This window comes from Anabrus simplex, chromosome 1, assembly GCF_040414725.1.
Source record: "Anabrus simplex isolate iqAnaSimp1 chromosome 1, ASM4041472v1, whole genome shotgun sequence".
In the NCBI taxonomy this organism is placed as follows: Eukaryota; Metazoa; Arthropoda; class Insecta; order Orthoptera; family Tettigoniidae; genus Anabrus; species Anabrus simplex.
This window is the reverse complement of record NC_090265.1, coordinates 747,003,305-747,028,798: the sequence shown is the minus strand read 5'-3', so window position 1 is coordinate 747,028,798 and position 25,494 is coordinate 747,003,305. Positions and strand designations below refer to the sequence as shown.

At 40.4% G+C, this 25,494-nt stretch overlaps 1 protein-coding gene across 1 annotated transcript in view; it reads left to right on the top strand.

The window, feature by feature from the left end:
- LOC136857482 (tudor domain-containing protein 1) overlaps positions 1-23,426 on the top strand; it is a 305,315-nt gene extending 281,889 nt beyond the window's left edge. Inside the window, exon 7 of the mRNA XM_067136158.2 lies at positions 17,481-23,426. Within this exon, the coding sequence (XP_066992259.2) occupies positions 17,481-19,572 (2,092 nt within the window). The 3' untranslated portion in view covers positions 19,573-23,426. The remainder of the gene's footprint in view (positions 1-17,480) is intronic.
- Positions 23,427-25,494: the final 2,068 nt, after the last annotated feature.

Genomic DNA, 25,494 nt, shown 5'->3' with positions numbered 1-25,494 from the left:
TCCTTAGTTTTTAAAATATTATTTACAAGATAATTCTACATATACATTCCAAGTTATGAGCTATAAGTTCAGTGATATACATAGGTTATTCGTAGCAGTGTAAATTCAAATTACAAATGAACTGTACATCTAGTTACCAATGCAGTAGCACAATGCAATTTACAGGTTATCCAAAATCTAGCGTACCTAAAGTGATACAGAACTATCAGAGGCAAACCCCAAGGGAAATACTATGAAACTACAATATACATATTTTAGTGAAACAAAACGGGAATGCCTCGGAAACGAACAGGTAAGTCTAGCTGAAAAACTAAGGCGTCATAAGTAGCTAATTTCGTGAATCTAGGCGAGGTTAGGGCAGACTCCTGTATGAAAAGCAAATCGGAACATTACGGAAATTTTAGCAGGAACGGAATTCAAGAGTGCTTACCCGAGGAGAGTGCCATCCCGAAAACCGGGGGACGTCAACCAGATAGGCTGCTCGCAGACGGGTAGACCAAGACCGACAGATATCAGGATACCGAATTCATTCGAACACTGCCTCGCTCACTATATATAGGAATTACTGGCCTTGGAGGCAACCAATTAGCGTGCACGTGTTCCCTATCGCCACCTAGACTCACCAATCACAACCTTACTTTCGATCGAGAACTTTGACTAACATTCTAGAATACGCATGATCGCGAAAGTCGTATTTTTCCAGAATAGACAGAACACGCTTTCTAGAACACATACCAACAAAGTAACACATCCTGTACAAAAGTTATGTAACTCTCTAGATCTTTCCAGGAACTATAGACAGAATTCTACTATTTACAAATGCCTATGTTACAACATTATACAGTACAGGTTAGGTCAATAAAAATGAAACATCATATTGCATTTTACAAACAAAGACATCAAAAAAAATACATTCCACTCGCATTACATATTTCACTTGTAACAACAAGTATGAAAAACACTCATGACAATCACATGTACTGTGCTAGCTCTCAGCTTTCCTCCAGTTTAAAGACTGTGCCTCTCAGAAGACCGGGTGAAGCACTAAAATACCAGCACTTGAGGAATTTTCTAGAACTTGTTTCAGCTGAGCTGATACTTGTTTCAGCTGAACTGAGTTCTAGTAGATTCTTCAAGTGCTGCTGAGCTGATTTATGATTTCCGAGAATTCCCTAAACAATACCAGCCGACTGCGATGCTAAGATGGTCCCTTACGCCCGTAGGCAAGTTTGCCACCGATCGCGTTTCCAGTACTTTGCTCTAATTATCGTAGCGACGGGACGTTAACACAAAGATCCATAGGTATACTGTAGCCATCCTTTCGTGAAATATAATTTCTTCAATAATGCTTGATCGAGGATTTAGTGTTGATGGGACTGACATTTCTGGATGGTTGATCCGAAAAATCGTTTCTTCGAGGAATAAATAATGTGGGAATTTTACAATATGAATTAATTATGATGCTCGCGGGATCACGTGATTTGAACGAATAATCCGGGAGAACGTAGTTTCTGGAAACGGATAATCGAGGTTCCGCTGTACTAATTTAGCATGTACATGTATGTACGTCATCTCCACTCATTCATGTCTTTTAAATGTTTAACTCCAAGTAGAACAAAGTAGTTTTAACAAGTACAACATAGGTGATGTACGAGTTCTTCATATATCTTGGTCAGTTATTAAGATTTTATGGCTGATGATGGAGCTGAAACATGTACCAACACTTATGTAAGATAATATAACAAGATTATTCATATTATCATTTAGACTTTAACGGCCCGTGCAACTATTCATGAAGTATATTTTGGGCTTATGCCGTGCAGTTAATTATACTGTAAACACACACTACAGGTTTCAAAAGGAACCTTGCCTTTCTTCATCAGGGGACAACAGAGAAATGAAACGACGCATTAAAGATTGCTTGGAGAAAGCAACAAGGAACTTAAAATGGTGCCCCTAAGATGTAAAAGGGACGCCATTTTAGCCCCATGCTAGAGACAACGAATGGCAATAGTAAAGCATCATTCTCTAATGGTTCTGATAATAGGTAGCCATGATTCACTGAGGTTGTAGCCTGTATCGTGGTTGAAATTACCTGGGTGTTTACGTATTTAAACTGCCTCCCTGATAATTCTTGGGTGATATTGCTTTATACGGGCAAGAACATCCACCTCTTGAAACAAGACATAATGACCAGGTGTTAAGGCATGATCAGTAACAGCTGATTTATCAGATTGGTTGAGTCTGATACATCTTGTATGTTCTTTGATGCGAGTACATACCGTTCTCGAAGTCTGCCCAATATAATCCTTGCCACAAGTACAGGGAACTCTGTAGATACCAGGTTGTTGCAGTTTACAATGTTGGCCACAGGAGTTGCCTAATCTTAATTGATGTTCCAAAAACAGTTCGTACATGGTACCTACTTAAGATTTTAGCAAGACGATCCGTCGTGTTATGTAAGTAAGGTAGGTAAGCAGTTCCTTTTACATCTTCTTCCTTAACATACGTCTGATTATGCATCGATTTCAGAACCGTTGAGATCAAAGCTCTGCTGTAACCGTTGCTCTCAAAGGTGGTTCTTAAGGTGTTAAGTTCCTCTTGTAGAGCTGACACTTCACAAATCCTCCTGGCCCTGGTAGTCAGAGTTGTAAGGATACCATGTTTCTGGGCAGGGTGATGGTGAGAATCTGCGTGGAGATATCTATTGGTGTGTGTAGGCTTGTGATAAACGCTTTGTCCTGAAGATCCATCCTCTTTCTTAGTGACGAGAACATCTAAAAATGGTATTTTGCCGTCAGATTCCATCTTCATGGTGAAACAAATGGAAGGGTGCTGGCGATTAAGGTGATCCAGAAAGTGACCAAGTTTGTCTTCACCTTCTGTCCACACGACGAGAATGTATCATCCACATATCGCCACCAGATCATCGGTTTGCAAGGTGCCGACGACAAAGCTTTCTCTTATTTCCTCTCTCACTTTTCTCCTAAGATGTCGGAACCATGATATACTACCAAATTTTGTTATGTTGAAGCATACCTTCAGAACACCAAAAGCTATGACAATCTATCGTCGTACAAGCAAGGCATTATTGATAGAGAGGATACAGCAGACTCGTAAGGAGTTGGATTTAATCTCGAGGGAGTTGCTACAGCTGTATCTATGCCTCTCGAACTTCGTAAATGAGGAATTATGGAAGGTCTTTGATCGTATTACTGCAGTGCAAGCCAACAGTGAACCAGATCAGGTAAGGGGCAGGCATATTTCCAAATATGAAAGGTTATGTCAGATGCAGAAACCACATGCCATTAGAATTGATGCCAACAAAATTGTCATAAATTTGTCCAGTATACCTCTGAATGAAACGCAACAGGCAGTTCTCGCTGAAGGTCTCAACTTTGCTGTAGCACCTAGAAGAATTCCAATTGAGGAACTTACTACATCTATAGAATCCTCAGTACATAACCTCACACCTGAGGAGGCTGAGGAAGTTAGACAAGAATGTTCCAGAGTTCTCAAGACCGGTAGTCCACCTAAGCCCAACTTAAAACAAGGCAAAATCCGGGCTCTAAAAGATCTAAGGGACAATTCTGATATAATCGTTCTCTCCGCTGACAAGGGTAACGCAACAGTGGTGATGAATAAAGATGATTATGGCAACAAGATCTCGTCTTTGTTAGCTGATCCTATATACAGGATTAACCGCCGTGATCCCACAACTCGCTACTCAAATGTGACTGTCAAATTGGTCAAGCAGTCTTCTATTCCAGATGATACAGTGAAGAGTCTCCTTCCAGGGGATGCTATTCCTCCGACACTTCCCAAATTACATAAGAAAGGTGTTCCTCTTAGGCCTATTGTTAGTACGATTGGTTCCTCGACATATGCCCTTTCTAAATATTTAGGTAGTTACTTCAACCACTCCTGGGTAATACCCCTTCCTATATTAAGGATTCCACATACTTCATTGAGAAGTTAAAAACTATATCACTTCAGCCAAGTGATATCTTGCTGAGTCTCGACGTGGTGTGTTTTTTTACAAGAATACCTGTTAATCGTGGTATATCTCTCATTAATGACATTTTTACTGAAGAGATCGTAAGGCTTTTCTATCACTGCATCACCTCCTCCTACTTTCTGTGGAATGGGAAATATTATGAACAGACAGATGGTGTGGCCATGGGAAGTCCTTTCTCTCCTGTTGTGGCTAATATCTTCACGGAAAACATTGAAGATTCTCACCATCACCCTGCCCAGAAACATGGTATCCTTACAACTCTGACTACCAGGGCCAGGATGATTTGTGAAGTGTCAGCTCTACAAGAGGAAATTAACACCTTAAGAACCACCTTTGAGAGCAATGGTTACAACAGAGCTTTGATCTCAACAGTTCTGAAATCGATGCATAATCGGACGTCTGTTAAGGAAAGGGATGTAAAAGGAACTGCTTACCTACCTTACATACATAACGCGATGGATTGTATTGCTAAAATCTTACGTAGGTATCATGTACAAACTGGTTTTTGGAACATCAATTAAGATTAGGCAACTCCTGCGGCCAACATTGTAAACTGCAACAACCTGGTATCTACAGAGTTCCCTGTACTTGTGGCAAGGTTTATATTGGGCAGACTTCAAAAACGGTATGTACTCGCATCAAAGAACATACCGGATGTACCAGACTCAACCAACCTGATAAATCAGCTGTTGCTGATCATGCCTTAACACTTGGTCTTTAAAGCAGCATCTCTCAAATGTAGCTGCTAAAGTTAAAACTGGTACATCATGGGGAGCCAATACACATGTTCTAAGATCAACAGCATTAGCCTTATCATATTCTGTTGCTGAATACTGCTGCCCCTCTTGGATCAATAGTGTTCACACTAAGAAGATTGATAAACAAATCAATCAGGCAATGCGCATAATCACGGGATGCATTCGGAGCACGAACACGCTATGGCTTCCTGTTCTCAGCAATATTCCACCTCCAGGGGCCTATTCCACAAAAGTATGGTCTTGTACATTACAAGTTACTAGTGTGGGTTCTTGTAATGTATGGAGTTGTACATTTCTGTTCCACAAAAGATTGATAGTCTCTTGTATATTACTAGTGAATTGTTACAAGTTTTACAAGTGACAACATATCAATAAACATACTACGTCATAGCATGAATCAGCTGTTTATCTTCATATTCCTTTCGTTGAAGTAGGTTATGCTTGCCTCATTAATCTTATTGTCGTATTTTAAGTTGTTATGTAGCAAAGATTCAAAGAACTCTAATATTTCTGTGAATTTCTCAATGCTACAATGTTATTTTTCAGTTTATTTCTTTGATGATAGGAAATTACTCCGTTATTATCACCCATTCTGTTCTTCCGCGATCCTCGCATATGTTCCACGATAGTCTGACATACCCACCTTGGTCTATCATTTGGAATCGGATGCCGCTAATGACGACATTCGGCCGCCAAACTTAATTGTTACAAAATTGCACACTCTGCATGAATTGTTAAAATGGTGTCAAGGAAAGGAAGTTATTCATTTTGAAGTAAATAGAAAGAAGGAAAGATATTCATTTCGGTGCATTCAGCGAGAGTCTAAAAAAAACAAGACAAAATAAAGGGTTGAATGGAAATATTTGATTTGGAAAAGCTCATTGAGCTTTTGAGGGGGAAAAGTTGGATTAATGATTGGAATTACTTGGAATTAATGATTCCAGGAATGTCTTTCTTGGAACATGTTTGTTCAGTATTTTCAGGTCAAGGAACAATTTGAGGAAATTTTATATCATTTATTGCAGCTACCACAGAATGTATTGACCTACAGACCAAAGATTTTGCCATCCCATGCATATGTGCAATACCATGGTACTGACCACAATTTCCTAGCCAAAGCAGTGTTGTTAGTAGGCCTAACTGTTGTTTAGCAGAGAGAGATTTATTTCTGTTCGTAGGATGTTTCAACCTATGATAAATATCCATCGAAAGTTCTTCCACTTGTATTGTGCTTAACCTAAAACTCTCATTGTAATCAAATAGTGTTAAACTGGAAGTTTATTCTTTCCCTATACAGACGGTAGTTTTCATTTTCATTACCATCACTATCACTTCTGCTAGACCACATATTTATCAAAATGTATCTGAAATAAGTATATTTAAATAGCACTAATACATTTATATATTATTGTCCTTTCACTGGTAGGGAATTGTTCCCAATTCACTAGTAAATTACAAGTACTAGTACTTTTGTGGAACATACCTATAAAAATTTACTGGTAATTTGTATGTATGGAGTAGTAAAGTACAACTGTAGAAAATTCTTTTGTGGAACAGAAACTCTGGTATTTGTACTAGTTACTAGAGAATTTACTTGTAATGTACAAGACCATACTTCTGTGGAATAGGCCCCAGCTCTAAGATGATCAGAAGCTCTCCTAAAGGTTTGGAAAAACATTCAGCAGAACCCCCTACTACCCATCCATCAAGATATTACAAACACTGAACATCAACGACTGAAATCAAGGACACCACCCTGGCATACAGCAACAGATCTTGAAAGAACCTCTTTTCATGTTAACAGTTCATGGAAAGCCCAGTGGGATCAGTCTTCAGTGGTCAACAAACATCTAGTTGAGAATCCTTCTAAATGCGTACAATGATTGATCTTCCAAGGCAACAGCGGAGAATCATCAATCAGATAAGAACTGGACAAAGCAGATGTGGTTATCTATTATGCAAATGGGGTTGGACTAGCTCTGCAGATTGTGATTGTGGTGCCTCTTCTCACTCAATCCGCCACGTTGTTGCTGACTGCCCAATTCAAGCTTTCAAAGGAACGCTAATGGTCATTCACTGCACATCGAATGAAGCATTTGATTGGGTCAAAATACTAGACCTAGAGTTGTAGCATTGTACGGACTTGTGACTACGCTCATGTATCCTGAAACTATATGTATAATATATATGTACATACATTCATCATACGATAAATAAATAAATAACCTGGTCATGATGTCTTGTTCCAAGAAGTGGATGGTCTTGCCTGTATAAAGCAATATCGCCCAAGAATTATCAGGGAAGCAGTTGAAATACGTAAACACCCAGATAATTTCAACCGCGATACAGGCTACAACCTCAGTGAATCATGGCTACCTGTTATCAGAACCATTAGAGAATGATGCTTTACTGTTGCCATTCGTTGTCTCTAGCCTGGGGCTAAAATGGCGTCCCTTTTACATCTTAGGGGCACCATTTTAAGTTCCTTGTTGCTTTCTCCAAGCAATCTTTAATGCGTCATTTCATTTCTCTGTTGTCTCCTGATGAAGAAAGGCAAGGTTCCTTTTGAAACGTTTAGTGTGTTTATAATTAATTACACGGCATAAGCCCAAAATATACTTCATGAAAGATTATTCATCATCATCATCATCATAATCATCATTTCCCATTATCCATCTGTAGCCAGGTAGGGGCAAATATGGTTCCTCTCCACTTTCTTCAGTCTTTCTACCACTCCTCCTCCAACACTGTGTCCCAGTCTATCTTTCTTTCTCTAATACTGCGTTGAATTTTCCATCTTAATCATGGTAGTCCGCGGCCTCTTCTTCCTTGCATTTGCATTTCCATCACCTGTTTTGGCATGCTTTCATCACTCATTCGCTTTATGTGCCCATACCATCTTAGTTGGCTCTTCTCTATTCTATCATTCATTTTTTCCACTCCAATTTCTTCCTGGATTTTCTCATTCCTCATTTTCTCTCTTCTACTCTTCTGTATCATACTCCTCAAGAATTTCATTTCAGCTGTCTGTATTCGAATCTTATCCTTCTTTGTCATTGTCCAAGTCTGCTCCATAAATTGTTATGGGTACATAATACATCTTGTAGATAGTTTCCTTTGCTTCCATTGGCACATCTTTGTTCCATAACATGTTTCTTACACTATGATAGAAACAGCTTCCAGCTTGAATTCTCTTACTAATAATCAGCATCCAGTCGAACATTCTCCATTAATTCACTCCCCAGGTATTTGAACGTCTCCACTACTTCGAGGGGTTTTCTGCAAGTTTAATCTGACCTTTCTGTTCTTTCTCCCCTCTAGTAATAACAAGGGTTTTACTCTTTTCTACACTTATTTTCAATCCACATTCTTCGATCTTCCCATTCACCACATCCAGCTGCTCTTGAACATTCATTTCCTCTTCTCCGCAAATCACAATATCATCTGCAAATAACAACATGTTCATCTCTCTTCCTCCATATGCTGCTTTTGCCGTTCTCATTTCATCATCCACTACTATTGTAAACAGGATTAGTGATGCAGTAGAAGTCCGATAGTCCGGCACGTTCGGGACTGGCCTGGTGCCGAATTACCGAAAATGCCAGACTATCGGGTGGTACCTCTTACTACGATATAGGCTAAGGCGTACAGCAAAAACAGCTATAACATGGCGTTTTGCAGTAAAATGTTGATCAGCAGAATCATTAATTTAATATCTTTAGCTCAAAATTAAGGGAGCACCAAATTTTCATTCTACACACTCAGTTTACATACATGTACTATACAATATTTTAGTGTGACATAAAATATATCGAATATCTTTTTGTTCTTGAGACTGTCCATTTCTTCAGTTTCTTCAATGAACTGAACCTGTGTGTGGTGACAGCCAACAATGCCGATTGTGTCTAACAATAGCAGACGCGTAGTGGACACTTCCGGGTGGTTTCGAACTGCGCCGTGCGCTTTTTAACTGTCACAAAAGTAAAAAAAAAAAAAAGCATAAATCCTGGAATGGTGCTGGACCATCAGGCATTCCAGACTGTTGGATGCCGGACTAATGGAATTCTACTGTAGAACATTTCCCTGTCTCAGCCCACTAGTGATTTTGAACCAACTTGTGTTAGCATGCAACTACAACATTCCTTGTACATTGCCACGATCATTTTTATTAACCCCTGTCCAATTCCTTTTTGCACCAGACTGTCCCAGACTCTAGTCCTGGGAACACTGTCATATGCCTATTCAATGTCAATGAATATCATCACCATATCATTCCCATACTTTTCCATTAGTTGTCTCGTAATGAAAATTGGCTCTACTGTTGACCTTCCACTTCTGAAACCAAATTGATTTTCCTGTATCTGATTTTCAACCCTCAACCTTATCCTACTTTCCAGTATCCTCTCCATTGTCTTAGCAACATGGGGTATCAGAGTAATTCCCCTGTAATTCTTCAATACTTTCTTATCGCCTTCCTTGAAAATTGGGACGATTATTCCTTTTTGCCAATCCTCAGGGACCTCCTTACTCTCCCAGACAATCCTGAGAACTGCAGGCCTACAGCTCTAGCTGCCTTTATTATCTCCACTGAAATTTCATCTATTCCAGCAGTTTTTCCATTATTCATCTTTCTTACTGCCATTTCAATTTCATTCATTGTAATTTCTTTATCCATTTCTTCCTCAACTAATTGCCTTTCCTGGTGGTCCATTGAACGACTGTCATTAGTTCTCATGTTCAGCGACTTCTGAAAATACTCTCTCCATCTATTTCTTATTTCTTCTGGCTTTTTTCAACATGATGCCACCTTCATCCTTCACAAATCTGGTGTTTACTTGATCTCTCTTTTTGCTTCTTAAGATACCATACAATAATTTCTTGCATAACAAGACTTAAATTATATAAATATTGAATAGGTGGACATATAGATACAGTACTTCTTTCGATCATTGTTATAAATATGGAACATGAAAAATAAATAGCATTAGTTGTAATGACTTTAGTTTCTAGATTGGTAACAAAATTAAATTTGTTCAGATTTCTAGTTTCCACCTGGTGCTTTGGCGTGTGTGCTTTCCTCGAGAATCATTAGAATTAACAAAGAAAATACATATGACCTTTCTTATAGAAAACAATCTTGCCTGTGTGACACCGAGGTTAGCACTCCGAGAATGTTGGCCGCCAGGTACTAGAGGTGGTATACAATTTCTATTCACTTGATTGCGTGCCATAAGCCTGAAGTCATATGCTGGGCTTTCTTTTGTGGTAAGTCTAACCATTTCTATTGGACAAAATATCCTCCAGTTCAGTTTATACAGTACCTACAGGGTAGCTGAGAAGTCCATTTACATGTTAGCTATGTATTATAAGTATTTATAATTAACACATGGGTGACGCGCCCCGAGAAATCTCGTAGTACGCTCACCAGCGGTAGGTGACGGGCCCCGAGAAATCTCGGTTTTATTCACGACATTGTTTTCGGTCTTCCTGTGACATCTCTTGACCATATATTGAACTATTTCGAACGTGCAGATTGAGTATAATAAATCGTAGATGTATATATGCCACTTTCCTTTTATTTACGGCCTCTTTTATTCTTTGACTTAGTTTCGAAATGTCGACTTTGTTTCTGCCGGTTCAGTCAACGACAAGATGTTGCGCCCGCGGAATACGGTGTTAGCTGACGACGATACGAATTATATGCCGACGATCGTTCAAATGAATATAGTGATAATGAATTAGTGGAAACTGAATGTGGAAGTGATATTCAAGCCTCTACACGCCGTAATTTACCTAGTGTGCTTATTTATTCAAGTGACTCTGACGACAACGATGTAAACATTGATGATCTGTTGTTGAATTAACACGCATTTGCTTGCTTATCTTAGATATGTTGAAGTACTACTAGGGTCATTGATGAGTACTCATACCAACTTTAAAGATAAAATCTTGACTGGTTTAATATTTATGTACATTTTATAATCAAGTGCACCCTAGTATGCTTAGTAGAAACATGTCCGGTCCACAGGGTATGTGACAAGCTCAAGCATACGGTCAGCAATGTGTTAACATTATTTATTGTTACATATTGTTGAGATAACAATTTCCCGCCACATAGCAAAAGGTCTGCGACTTGTGCTGCTGTGGCGGAATCGCTGGCAAAGTCAACCCATAAGCAGTCTGCAGAATTAAGCCTCTCATGATCGACTACGCGAGACCATATGCGGAAGGTCTTGAAACTTTCATGTTTCTGGCCATCCACAGTGAGTGAATTGGAGCAATGTGTGCATGCTTCCGAAATGCTGCTTGCACACTTCCCGCATGCAGATAATAAAAAAATGAGCGTGCAATTTATCGTAGCCTTTATTTGGGCAAAAAGCAATCTGCACTTTATGAGGAAATCAAGTGGAACATGAGACCTTCCAGCACCGTTGCTGTGGCTTCCATGAAGCCCAGACCTCAGCACACTGGAGAATGTACCATGGGGCATAATGAAAGAAGACGTTCCTAAACGACAATGCTTGAACAACTATCAACTGAAAAATGGCGTTGGCATGGCATCCAGAATGATCACCCATCACATGCTGCAACGGATGGTTGACGCATCAACCTCTGCTTCGAACATACCGATGTTAATGTCAACCAGACATTATTTTTTCAAATTAAATGCTGAAATTTAAAAAATCCTGTTTTATGCATAACAATGTTTTTATAGCCCTATGCTATAACATATAAAGGGACATCTTGGCCATCCTGTATATCTCTGCAGGTGTACAAGATGATATTTGCCTGGGCGATGACAAGCAGAAAGTTAATCATAGCAGTAAGTTTGATTTATACAGTAGAATGTTTGTAGCTAGAAGGAAGGATATGTTTCCCTTCTGAAACAGGAAGCAGTTTTCACCTGTGAAATAGTGGGCGGGTGGCTTCTGATGTCATCCATATCACCTGTCTGCTTCCACTTGAGCTGCACCACTCATGGACGAGGTAGTCGGCCCCTTGTAGTGGCAGTGCAAGACCAGGATGTAAATTATGAGAGCACCAAACCTGGAGCCTTTTGTCTTGAGAGATTTCTACATCTATCCAGTTCCCGGACTATTCTAGAATGTTTGGTCTCAAGGCAGCGGCCGAGAAAGGGCTCAGTTCAGTTTAAGCTCAGCCTGAGAACAATACAGTTCAGTTCCGTGAGTGGCGAGTAGTTCAGCCAGTTGCACACGAAGTCTTCCACACTCATCATCTTCAAATCGTTGCCCTCCTGAAGCTTATTTAAGCGGTCCGAACAAATGGAAACCACAGGGCGATAAGTCTGGGCTGTAAGGAGGATGATCAAGTGTAGTCCAGTTCATTTCCTGTAGCCTGGAGACAGAGGTGCAGTATGGGGGCTGTACATTGTCGTGGAGGAGGTTGACCTGTCGAATCAGTTGGTCTTGTCTTTTGCGGCGATATGCAACCCTCGCCTTGTTCAACAGCTCGCACTAGTAAGCAACAGTGATTGTGCATCGCTCATGCAAAAAATCAATCAGCAAAATCCCTCGCTGATCTAAAAAACCGATTGCAAGAACCTTGCCAGCTGACAGTTGAGTCTTGGCTTTCACTGGTGCTGCCTTCCCTTCCCTCCACCACTCCTTACAGGGTTGTTTGGATTCGGGAGTGTAGTGGTGGATCCATGTTTCGTCTCAGGTGACAATCCGACTCACGAGTGCATCACCTTCCTCCGCAAACCTTGCTGTAAGACTCTGACAGACCTCCAAACGTCTCAACTTCAGATTTTCGGTCAAAAGGCGAGGGACCCATCTGGAACACACTTTATGGAACTGTAGGTCATTTGTGATGATTGCTTGACAGCTCCCGTAACTGATTCCAACTTGTTCTGCAATTTCTGATACTGTTGATGGTCGAAATAATGTCTTTAACCGCACAAATGTTTTCGTCTATAATGCTGGTCCGAAGACAGTGATCGTGTTGCTGATTTTCCACATGTTCTCATCCTTCCTTGAACTTTCTATACCAGGCAAATACACACGTCCTTCACAATATTTGATCACCGAACTGTGCAGGCAATCTCTGGCAAATTTCCATCGCTGTAACTCCTTCATGAGCAAGAAATGTTATAATTATGCGTTGCGCAATGGAGGAGTGCACTTGTTGCTCCGACATTGTGAGCGTTACTGACGAAACAGTGGGAAATATCTATCAGCACGCTCTCCCCACGCCTAACGGTCCCACCTAAGTATAGCAGAAGCGCGGGGCCAGTCGTACCAACTGTTGATGTTCAGGAACAAAATTCCTGTTTATATTTGATCAATCTTTGTACAACCATAAACTCTGACACTTTGGGAATTTTCTTTTCTTTTCTTCCAATTGGGACTGAACTTTATCTTAAACAGCATCCAGAGTGTCACATTTCATCTCAGCGACCCAGAAAACTATGGATTCGATTAAAATATCAGGCACTTTCTTTTTTTTTTTTTCTTACATGTCACCCCTACTGAATTAAAAAAAAGAGGAGTGTCACTATTCTTCTCAGCGACCCCAAATAGAATGGATTCAACGCTATTTTCGATTATTTTTTCACCTCAACCCCTCCCACCCACACACCTAGGGGTGTTAGTGTTGTCATACCTCCACAGTTTGTCTCATGATAGAAAAGTCATAAGTCATAAGTGTACAGAGTTTGGTTGAAATCACTCCCAAAAACTACAGATTCAACACTAAGATAGGTCATTTTTAGTTATATTACACCTCTCCACTGGAAGTTATAGGGGGTGTCCTCCTCCCACAGTATTTTTTTCAGATAGTAGGTGATATTTGTACAATATTTAGTTAACATCTATGCTGGAATCTACACACAAACATCCACAATCTCAGTCACTTTGGACATTTTCTTTTCTTCACCTCCTCTCACCCTCCTACCGATTGGGGCTCAACTTGGACTTAAATGACATCCAGAGTGTCGCTATTCATCTCAGCAACCCTGAAAAGTATTAATTTGACACTGTTTTTGATTATTTTTATACTTAACCCCCCTTGACCCCCACTCCTAAGGGTGCTAGGGATGGCTTACCCCCACAGTGCTCATCTCCAGATAGTAAGTCATAAGTATACCATGTTTGGTTGAAATTGCTCCAGTGGTTTAGGAAGACATATGTCATTTACACACATACATCCATTTTTGTATATAGATGGAAGATAGATAGATGATGTTGCATGTCACGTGGCTCCATACTCCAAGCATTATCTGGTTCATTTATTACTGCCCCCACTGGTTTTTCATTGACTTCGTTATCAATAGCGCCCGTATCTTCCGACTCCGCGATATCTTCAAACATTCTTCTGAGGTTCGCTTCCAAGCTGCCATCACTGTCCCCAATGTCCGAATTCTCAGAAAACCAGTCATCACCACTAAACTCGAGTTCACTGTTCTCCAAAGCACCTCAGCTTCAGTTAATTTATCGTTGCCCCGCCTTCTTTTCACTCCAGAATGTCCTGGTGTTGGTTCCATAGCTGTCGTTTTCAACAATATGTACTACCATCATTAAGGGATGAAAAATAAAGCTTCTTATTCTTCTTCTCTAGCCTATTTCAGTCCACTGCTGGATATAGGCCTCTTCCATATGCTTCCATTGTCTTCGGTCTTGGAGCCACTTGGAACCAGCGTACTCCAGCCAACAGCTTTATGTTTCCTAAGTACAATCACATAGCCGTAGCTGCCAAGCACACATTGTGCAACATGTGGTCAGGAACGCTTATAAGCGTCATCAGCAGTGAATGTGGTGTAGGAGCTACCACTATCTACCACCACATGATCTTGTTACAGTATTTTGAAGGAGAAACATGAAAAAATGAAGTGATGTTGAAGGTAACTTTTCACTTCTACTACAACCCAACCAGGAGTACCTCTCGAGTACTTCCAAATTTCACCCAACAGGTCGAGGCTTCACAATGAGAATTTTAACAGCACATTGTTTTGTCATATAAATGGCAAATGATTTCAAATGCTGGAAGTCACTTTTGTTTTTTTAATGTGGAAAAAGTAATTTTGGAAGATTCAAGCAATATACAGGGTGTATCAACATCCACTATTCTCACTTTAGGGACAAAAACAGATATTTATTATTATTTGAGAATAAAAAACTATTACATGTCAATTTAATTGTAATCTTATTCATAAATGTGTCCTGCCATTGCTCTAAACATACTGGGCCGATTGCAGAAACGGTGTTTAGACGATGTCTATGGTTAAACAATGTCTAAGTATGGCTGCCGCATTGCAGAGATGTTATTTATCACTTAGACACTGTCTAAAACCGATGTTCACTGTCGAGACCACTGTTTAACCTCAAATGTGAAGAGTGAATCACAATTAGAGGTTATGTACTATGAAACATATAATCTGTATTATTATGTTGAGACGATTCTGGGAAGAAAGGTTAGTCCGACAGCCTCTCTGTGGGTCTTCCGCTGCAAAATCACAGCAATTTATTTGAGATGTACGAGGAGGTACAGGTTAATATCAGATTTTGTATTCAAGAGACTTGTTTCTTGAGACTGACAAAGGGGCAGTCCGGTAACTGTCAACTTGACTACAATTCTTGTCAACCAATATATTTTATTATACATTGAATAATTTCCATGGAATTATAGGTTGCTTCGACTACATACACGTCAGAATTACGTGTCTCAATCATCAGAGGACTGTCACATACATCAACCGGGAGGGATTCACGTATGTTATATTTACTGCCAAGTAAGCACACATAATAGTGATAACTAAAAAGTAGGTTGTATGTGTTTTTTTTATAATCATGCTTATTCAGATAAGTTTTCGGCAACTATGAGATTGGAAAAGGCAACTGGTGGTGATTATTGTTTAAAGAGGAGGACTGTGGAAGAAGAACCGTGGCCATAATAATAGCCCTAGTATTTGCCTGGTGTAAAAATAGGGAAACTATGGAAAACAATCTTCAGGGCTGCCGATGATCTCCAGAATGCAAGCTACATCTATATGGCCCGTACAACCTATTCGGTTACACAGTACTATTGTTTCATCTTCCCTTTGGCGAAGCTATTTACATTACACTCACCGTAACAACACTATAATCAAAACTACATTTCCTCGTGCGGTGGTATGTTGCTTTAGTGTTGATAATATTGAAAAATGAATATGATAAAAACCTACAACCTGTTTTCCAGTCTTTGACCGGGTCAGGGATGTAATGATTGAATCATATATACGCTAGTAGTATGATAGGGTCGCCACTCCCAAAGTGATTAAATGAATGACTGATACATGCTATGAAATGAGAATGGAGAGTGTTGCTGGAATGAAAGAGACAGGGAAAACCGGAGTACCCAGAGAAAAACCTGTCCCGCCTCCGCTTTGTCCAGCACAAATCTCACATGGAGGGACCGGGATTGAACCATGGTATCCAGCGGTGAGAGGCCGAAGCACTGCCATCTAAGTCATGGAGGCTCCTGTCGATAATATTATGAGATTTAATTTCCACAGAAAACGATATTCTTATCTGTGCGCAAGTCATGCACATGCTTAGCCATATTTGAGTAATGTGTAGGAAAACAGCAGCTGACGAGCATTCGGTGCGTGCAGCGACGAATTTTATTGGTTGCGACAAGCAAAGAGTTACATGAAAGATACTTCTGTCTCCATTTTTGAACCAATATTGAAACTTTAAACGATGTCCAGTTAAACACCGGACATTGTTTATGCAGACGTTGTTTAGGTGGACGTTGTCTAAGGCTTAAAACTACCCATCGTTTCTGTAATCGGTCCACTGCGTGTAATATCGCTTGCACTAGAGTTTTGGATTTTCTTAGCCAATAGCGGTTTGTTTCAGTCTCTGCTATCATCACTACAAGTTGGAGTATTGAATTTCGATACAGTATCATTCCAGCCCCATGGGAGAAAGAAGACGTGCATTCTGGTGCAAGTAAATGTAACTGGTTAAAATATTTCTCAATTACAATATAAATGGTCTTATTGGACATTATAAAATTTTCAGCTAACTCATTCTTGGTTGCCAGCGTTCAGCTCCATCGTTGGTAAATTGGTAAGTAGCACACCTGGTGCATATAATACAGTCCAACTGATGAGTCAAAATTGGCAGACAGGGGCAAAACGCTGGCAACCAAGAATTAGTTAGCTGGAAAATTTGTAATGTCCAATAATCGACCCTGTATATTGGAATTATGAATTTATTCATTCAGGACAAATATTTCAAGTTCCCTATGGGAATCAATATTTGTCAGGCGACTGTAATTGATCCCAGTAGTTACTTTCTTTCTGTACTTTTCCTGTCACTGATAATAATTCAGAGTTGTGTTTAGTTCTGACACACAGGAGTACAGTTGTAGCAGTGGATGTTGTTACACAACCTGAGCATTGCAGCATTGGAAAGACAAGTATTGAACTGCAGAAGACAAAGGCAAAACTTCAGCTTTATTCAAAGTGAATATGTCCAGGGTCCAGTACAGAATGTGTGATGTGATGTTACGTAGCAAGCATTATCACAGAATATGTGATGTTACATAACAGCAGAGAGACATGATTTTCCGAAGGGAAATTTGACTTCATTTTTTCTTATCCTACACTTGCTCCTTGATGTTTATTACTGTCGTATTTATGTGACACTTTCTATTTTTCTAGATCAAACTTACTGATGAAAGGTGTGCATTTCTGTTTTCAGGTTGGGTGTACAAGTTTTCAGTCTGGATGGCTTACAGCTGGAGATGTTGAATTCTCCTTTGCTTGTAGTGGAACCTGTGTGTCCTATGCCCGTAAAGAATCGCATTGTAAGTGTGTCAGTGTCCCACGTCGATGGGCCGCAGGACGTGTGGCTACAATCCACGGCAAGCGAGCAGCAACTGATCACGCTCCTCGACCTCCTGCATAAGTTTTACGAGATAGATGCTGCAGGCCAAGTGCTGGACACCCCACAAGAGGGTGACTTGTGTGCAGCTAGGTTTACTAAGGACGATTCTTGGTACCGAGCTAGGGTGAAGTCAGTCGGTGAAAATGGTGTCTCAGTTCTGTTTATAGACTATGGTAATTGTGATGTAGTACCTTTTGAAAGTGTCAAGGTACTTGACCCATCCTTCTTCACCCCTCATGCGTTATCTTTATGTGCATCTCTTCCTGTCAAGTGCGATGAGTCCCTGTTAGAAAGAGTGTTCACTGCCACATTTAGAAAAGACTTTTCTGGATCAGGAGCTTGGCTGGTTAATTTACTGGAAGCTGATAGAGAAAGCGGACTTTCTGTAGCGAAGGAGGCGTACTCCTCTGTTCAGTTACCTAGAGGCAAGATTACAGTGCATTTGTCATGTTTCGAATCTCCTTCAGATTTTTATGTTCAACCTGCCAGTCTGTGTGATGCCATAATTGATTTCCAGCAAAATTTAAATGATGCGGTTGACAGTCTGGAACATCTCGATAAACCTTTTGCTAGTAACATGCTCTGTGTTGCACAGTTTCCTTTTGACTGCCGTTGGTACAGGGCTTTAATAATGGAGTCTGGTACGTCTCTTGTTAAAGTACACTTTGTGGATTATGGAAATGTTGAAGAAATTGATATTACACATCATTCCTTAAAAGTACTTCCCAAAGAACAGAGGGAAAAACCATTTTTTGCTGTTAGGTGTTCTTTAAAAGCTGAAGATCTTGCAAATAGTAAAGTAGTCAGCCTTCTGGAGAATCTTGCTCTCAATCATGAACAGGTAATTGAGATTGAAGTGTTGGATAGTAGGGATCCAGTGACAATACAGTTGGTTGTTCCTGGGCAGGAGGAAGTAGGTGTAAAGACAGACGACAAGTGCATTGTAAAATGTGAATCATTTACATGGCACGTAACTACACCGGCTGAGTTCTGGATCCAGGATGACGCCGACTTACCTTTACTTGATGAAATAGGTGAGAAGTTAGCTGAAGCAGCATCCTTTCCTGCTCTCAAGTCAATTGAGGAAGGGCAACTATGTGCGGCTCTCTTTCCAGAGAACGAGTTATGGTATCGAGCTCGTATTTTGAAAGTTTCCAGAAAGTTTGTTCATGTTCGTTACATTGACTATGGTAATTCATCTCTCAGCAGTGAATTGCGAATCTTGCCGGCGGATCTTGTTCAACTGCCACCTGTAGCAAAGTATTGCCAAGTAATGCTGCCTGATATTATCTATCCTAGAAGTCTTGATGGAATTATCAAATTAGAGTTAGAGCCTTTGGTAGCACAAACTAAGACCGAAAACACAATTTTTACATCAGAATGTTCAGGATCGGAATCAAAGGAGAGTTATGAAGTCTCCATTTGCCACATAACATCCTCAACATCATTTTGGGTCCACTTCACCGAGGATATTCCTCTACTGAGGGATATTGCTTCAAAACTACAATTGTGTGATAAGTACGATCCTGTTCCTGAACCTACCAAGGGTACGATATGTGCAGCCTTATTTCCCGAGGATGAGCTGTGGTACAGGGCCGAGATTTTATCGTTGAATGAAAATGGAATTGAAGTGTTCTTTATTGATTATGGCAATTCCTCGCTAAGCCCCGATGTGCGGCTTCTTCCCGTTGAAGTTTTAGAAATTCCAGGTTTAGCTAAACACTGTTACCTAAAGTTGCCTGAAGCTTGGCCCAGCTGGCCCTTAGCAGCAGAAGAACTATTCCTCAATTTTTGTGAGGATGACTCCAAAAGATTTCAGCTCACGATAGTGGAAAAAGGAGACCCTGCTTGTGTCATTTTGAGTCATGATGGGATTTGTATTGAAGATGTTTTAGGCAGCCTCTAGCAAATGACCTTCCCGTGTCATGTCAATCCGCTGAAATGTATGCACCAAACGGACCCTTTGAGTGACATTTATAACAGGGAGTCGTACTAACATCGCTCATACCTTGGTCACTTTCATATTGTCGAGACTGAGACAGACAGGCGGATCAGTGGAAGTAACAAACTTGATGTAGCCCATAGCACACTTTTCTCCCCAGCAAAGGCATAATACTTACTGCAGAAATATAACAATTACTTTTCGCCTCTAAATATAAACGATAAAACGTGCATTTCTACATGAAATGTGGGCCCAGACTGATTCTGCATTAAGACTGGCAAAGAACTTGTTTGTAAATATTGTAATATATCAAAAATTACGTTCCCAGACGGACACCCTAATTGCAAATGTTCAAAGCATTCAAGCATTAATGTGTTACCGTGCGCATAAGACTGTACGGCAGCAACATTCAAGTTGCGGCACTGACACTCGTCAGCACTGTAGAATCCAAGGAGGCCTTAAGGGGATGCTCAAAGTGGTATCTCCTAAACAGGGTTTTTATTGCTATTTGTTTTACGTCGCACCAACACAGATAGGTCTTATGGCGACGATGGGACAGGAAAGGCCTAGGAATGGGAAGGAAGTGGCCGTGGTCTTAATTAAGGTACAGCCCCAGCATTTGCCTGGTGTGAAAATAGGAAACCACAGAAAGCCATTTTCAGGGCTGCCAACAGTGGGGTTCGAACCCACTATCTCCCGAATGCGAGCTCACAGCTGCGCGCTCCTAACCGCACGGCCAACTCGCCCAGTAAGACAGGTTTGCAGACACTCTGAATCTCAGGCAGTTTATTTATGTAACTTATGATGCTTATTTGACAATAGATATTTACACTAATACATACATGGAAGGAAAAAAGAACCAAGAAAATAATGAGATTCTGAGATTCCCAAGAGGAATTCTTACCACTTCAAGATTGATGTCCAGATTTTCTACTCTAAATTCATCTTGTAATTCATCCAAGGATCCCAAAAAAGCACCCCTACATGTCCCATATTTCCAGTGGTGTATGGCCTCAGGTACGTGTCCTGCCTCTTGTTCTCCAGGTAAGTCAGCAAGGCTGTACATTGTTCAGTATCCTATGAGATGGTGTAAAGAAGCCACTGGACTGGCTGCATGCTGGACACAAATGGCAAAGTTGAACATCTGTCTGATATAACTGTTGTTCTTTTAGCATAAGGATTTAAATGCATTGATCTAGCACTCGATCCTTGAAAATGTCTAGCAGTGTGTGCCATTGTTTTAATGCAAACATGAATTTTTAGGCTGTATTTTACTAAAACACTTTCATGCAGTCCGACTCGGATGAACGGTTAGCGTACTGGTCTTCAGTTCAGAGGGTTCCGGGTTCGATTCCCGGCTGGGTCGGGGATTTTAACCTTAATTGGTTAATTCCACTGGCACGAGGGCTGGGTGTATGTGTCTTCAACATCATTTCATCCTCATCATGACGCGCAGGTCGCATACAGGCGTCAAATAGAAAGACCTGCACCTGGCGAGCCGAACCCGTCCTGGGATATCCCAGCACTGAAAGCCATATGACATTTCATACTTTCATGCATTGCTAAAATAATTTTATTAACACTAGAGCGATGGCAACTATACTACACTTGTAGCAAAGTCTTGCATTATTAACATTAAATCATCGCACTTAAAGGCCCTGTCGACATGCTATAATTTATTTTTTCTGCCTATGGACTGGTCTGATGCAGTTGTTCAATCTATCTCATCTCTGGAGCCACTGGACAGTGCTAGGCGAGGCTGAACATCTGCTCAGCTGTGTGTGATGTCTGATTTAACTTACCAAATGTTCATTTAGGATGTCACCGAGCTCGATAGCTGCAGTCGCTTAAGTGCGACCAGTATCCAGTATTTGGGAGATAGTGGGTCAAACGCCACTGTCGACAGCCCTGAAGATGGTTTTCCGTGGTTTCCCATTTTCACACCAAGCAAATGCTGGGGCTGTACCGTAATTAAGGCCATGGACGCTTTCTTCCCACTCCTAGCCCTTTCCTGTCCCATTGTCGCCGTAAGACATATCTGTGTCAGTGCAACGTAAAGCAACTACCAAAAAAAAAGCGTTTAGGATGTCACCCTGAAATACAGGTAAAGTCCTATAAATGCAGTAACTATTTGTCAAACACAGAAAATTAGGAAGGAACAGTGCTGGTTGTTGTCATCGAGGGTTCCATTCCTGATGTGGTAAGAATCTCCCAACACATCATCTTAACTGCTCATTTGCAACAAGAATAATGAAATAGAATATTACTTAGTATTGAACAAAAATTAAGCCTTGTTATTCTGCTGAATTATGTTTTACTTTATGTTGTTTTTCACAACAGTAAAACCTTGTTAACACAAACTCGAAGGGAGCAAAAAGTCATGGGTTTGTGTTTTGAAAATTTGTGTTAAATGGTGTTAATGTTTTGGGTAACATTCAGGTCATTAGTGTGTTACATACTAAAAATACTAAACGTCAGGGTGCAAAAGCCCCAAAGGACCATGGCCTACCAAGCAACCGCTGCTCAGCCCCAAGGCCTGCACAACAAATTCTTACAGTCGTTATTCTTGGATTTCTAGACCGAGGCCACTATCAGATAGCTCCTCAATTGTGATCATGTAGGCTGAGTGGACCTCGAACCAGCCCTCGGATTCAGGTAAAAATCCCTGATCTGGCTGGGAATCAAACCTGGGACCACCCCGTGGTGTAGGGGTAGCGTGCCTGTGTCATACCTGGAGGTCCTACGTTCGATTCACAGCTGGATCAGGGATTTTTACCTGTATCCAAGGGCTTGTTCGACGTCCACTCAGCCTACATGATTACAATTGAAGAGCTATCTGATGGTGAGATAGTGGAAGGAATATTATGATGCTTTATTTTCTGAGAGTTTTGTAGCCATAAATGTGTTCTAAAATAATTACATTCCATAAATCAAAGGCCCGGTCTCATTTGCTGCTATTTCCTCCCATTTGCACATACGTCCGTGCTGCTTGCTGTGAATGGAAGATGGAGATGTCCCTCTCAGCAAGACATCAAAGAGTTTTGAGGTTCTTGAGACGTGCCCTCTCATTTGCCATCTCTAGTAAAAGGAAAGCGGGTAAAAGAAAGAAAAGGCTGACCTTGGTTGTGGAGTTGGTTAGTCATTGTCAACATAGCAAGTTCAAACCTGGCTGAGATCTGCGCTGTTGGAAGGCTTTATCATGTGGCTGGCTACCATTGTAATACCTACCACCCTGGCATCTCTTAAAATGCATCAACAGTTGAAGAGGTGTCAAAGAAGAAAGTAATACTGGTGGTGGACAAAGAATGCAGGACAAGCAAAAATGGGAGCAAAGGTAATAAATAAGTGTATTGTACCTCCCATTAGTCATTGTATGACATTGACCAAAACAAGGTACAACATTTTCATCTGAGGGGAGGGGAAATCTTCTCCTACCCAGTCTAGAAAGCCAAGAATAACAGCTGAGAGGATTCATCATGCTGACCACATGACACCACGTAATCTGCAGGCCTTTGCGTTAAGCAGTGGTCGCTTGGTAGGCTCCGGGGCTGTTGTGCCATGGGGATCTTCTTACTTGTATCTTAATGACATTGGATTATGTCTCTTCTTCATAGAACTGAAAATACTGAGTCATCAGCTGTTTTATTAAATTGTAGTTGTTTGTCATTTATGTGCTTTTTTCTTTTAAATAAACATGCTTAAAAATGTTTCCATGTTACACTGAGTGTCAACACATTGTTAGCTTATTGTTACAGTATTGTTACAGTATTTCTGTAATAATTATATATAGTGTCTTATAATAAACTTAATTGCAGACTTTAAAATATCAGTTTCTCATTACTACCTTACTCTTCCTACCCCTTGAGAGGAAATTTGAGAAAATGGCAATCTCTCGTACTCTTCGTTCACATTTCTTTTGATGAGCTCATCAAAAGCAATAATTGGACAATTTGAGGCAACCAACACAACATAAGGTGCCTGTGGGAAGAACCTTTTTTGGATACTATTGCAAGCCATATCAGTAAGAAAGATCAGCCCTTGGTTGTGACATCATACAAAACCATCAACCCGGCTCAAGGGAGATAGGGTCACTTCCCCTATCCTTCACTTGTGTATTTCTTGTCTGGCGCATCAACGTTGTGGGGGTGGATATCCTCCACATCAGTAGGCTGATGTGGAGAAGAGCTAAGTTCAGGCAGGGACCCAGTCCCACGGGGTATAATGTGGAACCCATGCCCAGGGTTACGGCTGAAGACCGTAACAGCGTCTTAGGCAGACAAGGAGACCTTCGGAATTGTGAAGATGGTGGATTAGGCAACCCATCCTCGCTGGGGAAAATTAGAAGAGGAAACCACTGCCTTGTGGAGAAGAGGGATCTTCAAACACTAAGGGAGTAAACCCTGAAAGAAAATCCTCAGATGTGTTAGGCTTAGCAGGTCAGCAGATGAGTAAATTGGTACTTGCTTTCAACTATAACACAAGCCTCGGATGGAAGTTTAAAGATGGAAATGGAACTGACAGGTCTCTGTCTACAGTTACACAGTATAATGGTAATGCTGAAGTTCGTGCAAGTGTTAGATCAGAGAACAAAACCTGATATGGAACAATAAATATTTTAACAATGAATGGGAAGGAAAATGAATTGATTGATCTAATGGAGAGATGAAAACTCAACATCCTGGGATTAAGTGAAGTAAAATGGACAGGGAAAGGAATGAAGAAACTAAGAAAGGGATACACCTTGTAATGGATGGATAACAGTAAAGAGAAAGGAAATGAAGTGGGATTTATAGTGAATCAGAATGTTGAACCAATAGCTGAAGTTGAGTATGTAAATGAAAGAATTATAATAATGCACATACATGTAAACAAGGAACTACTGAAGATAGTACAGGTGTATGCTTCACAGAAAGGATGTAGCGTGGAAGGAAGAGAAGAGTTCCTCAATGAACTGGAAACACATATTGTTGGAGATGGGATCACGATAATGGGAGATCTGAATGCTCATGTGGAAACTTATAGAATGGGATATGAGAATGTTCTGGGCCCACATGGGTGTGGCGATAGAAATGAAGATGGAGAGAAACTGTTGGACTTTTGTATCAGAAATAACCTGATAATAAAGAACACATGGTTCACGAAGAGGAATAGCCATAAGATCAGCCGATATAGTTGGGATGGATAGTATGGAACACTCATCGATTTTATAATAACAGACCGAGAATGGGGAAGATAAGTCATGAATACGAAGCTAATTCCCAGTGAAAGTATGGAAGGTGATCATGGGTTATTAATTGTGGAATTAAAACAAGTAAAAATCCATAAAATTGTACTGGGAATTGGAGGAGGAGGATAAAAGAATGACATCCCAGGATTGGATAAAAAGGAAGGTGCATAACAAGGAAATACAAAGTGGAGAAGAAGAATGGGACAATTTAAGACAGACATTTGTGGAAGCAGCAACTGAGGTATGCGGGGAAAACTAAAGCAAAGGTTAAGGGAAAGGAGACTCGGTGGCGAACAGACAAATTAAAAAAGAAATAAAAGAAAGGAATGGATAAGGAAAAGCGAAAAATATATCAGAGGGATGAGAATAAGAAAGGAATTCAAAAGACTGAAATTACAAGTAAAGAGGAGTATCAAGAAAGAAAAGGAGAAATGTTGGGGAGAGTTTACGAACAAAATTGAGCAAGATAGTCAAGGAAATCAGAAATTATTATACAGAGTAATAAAATCAAAAAGAATAAGTCAAGAAAAAAAGCAAGGCATTAGAGAGAGAAAACGGATCCACAGTACATGATGAAAAGGGTCTTCAGGAGGTGATGGCAAAATATTTTGTAAAAAATTATAATGAGGACTGCTCTGAGGGAGAAGGAGATAAGAAAA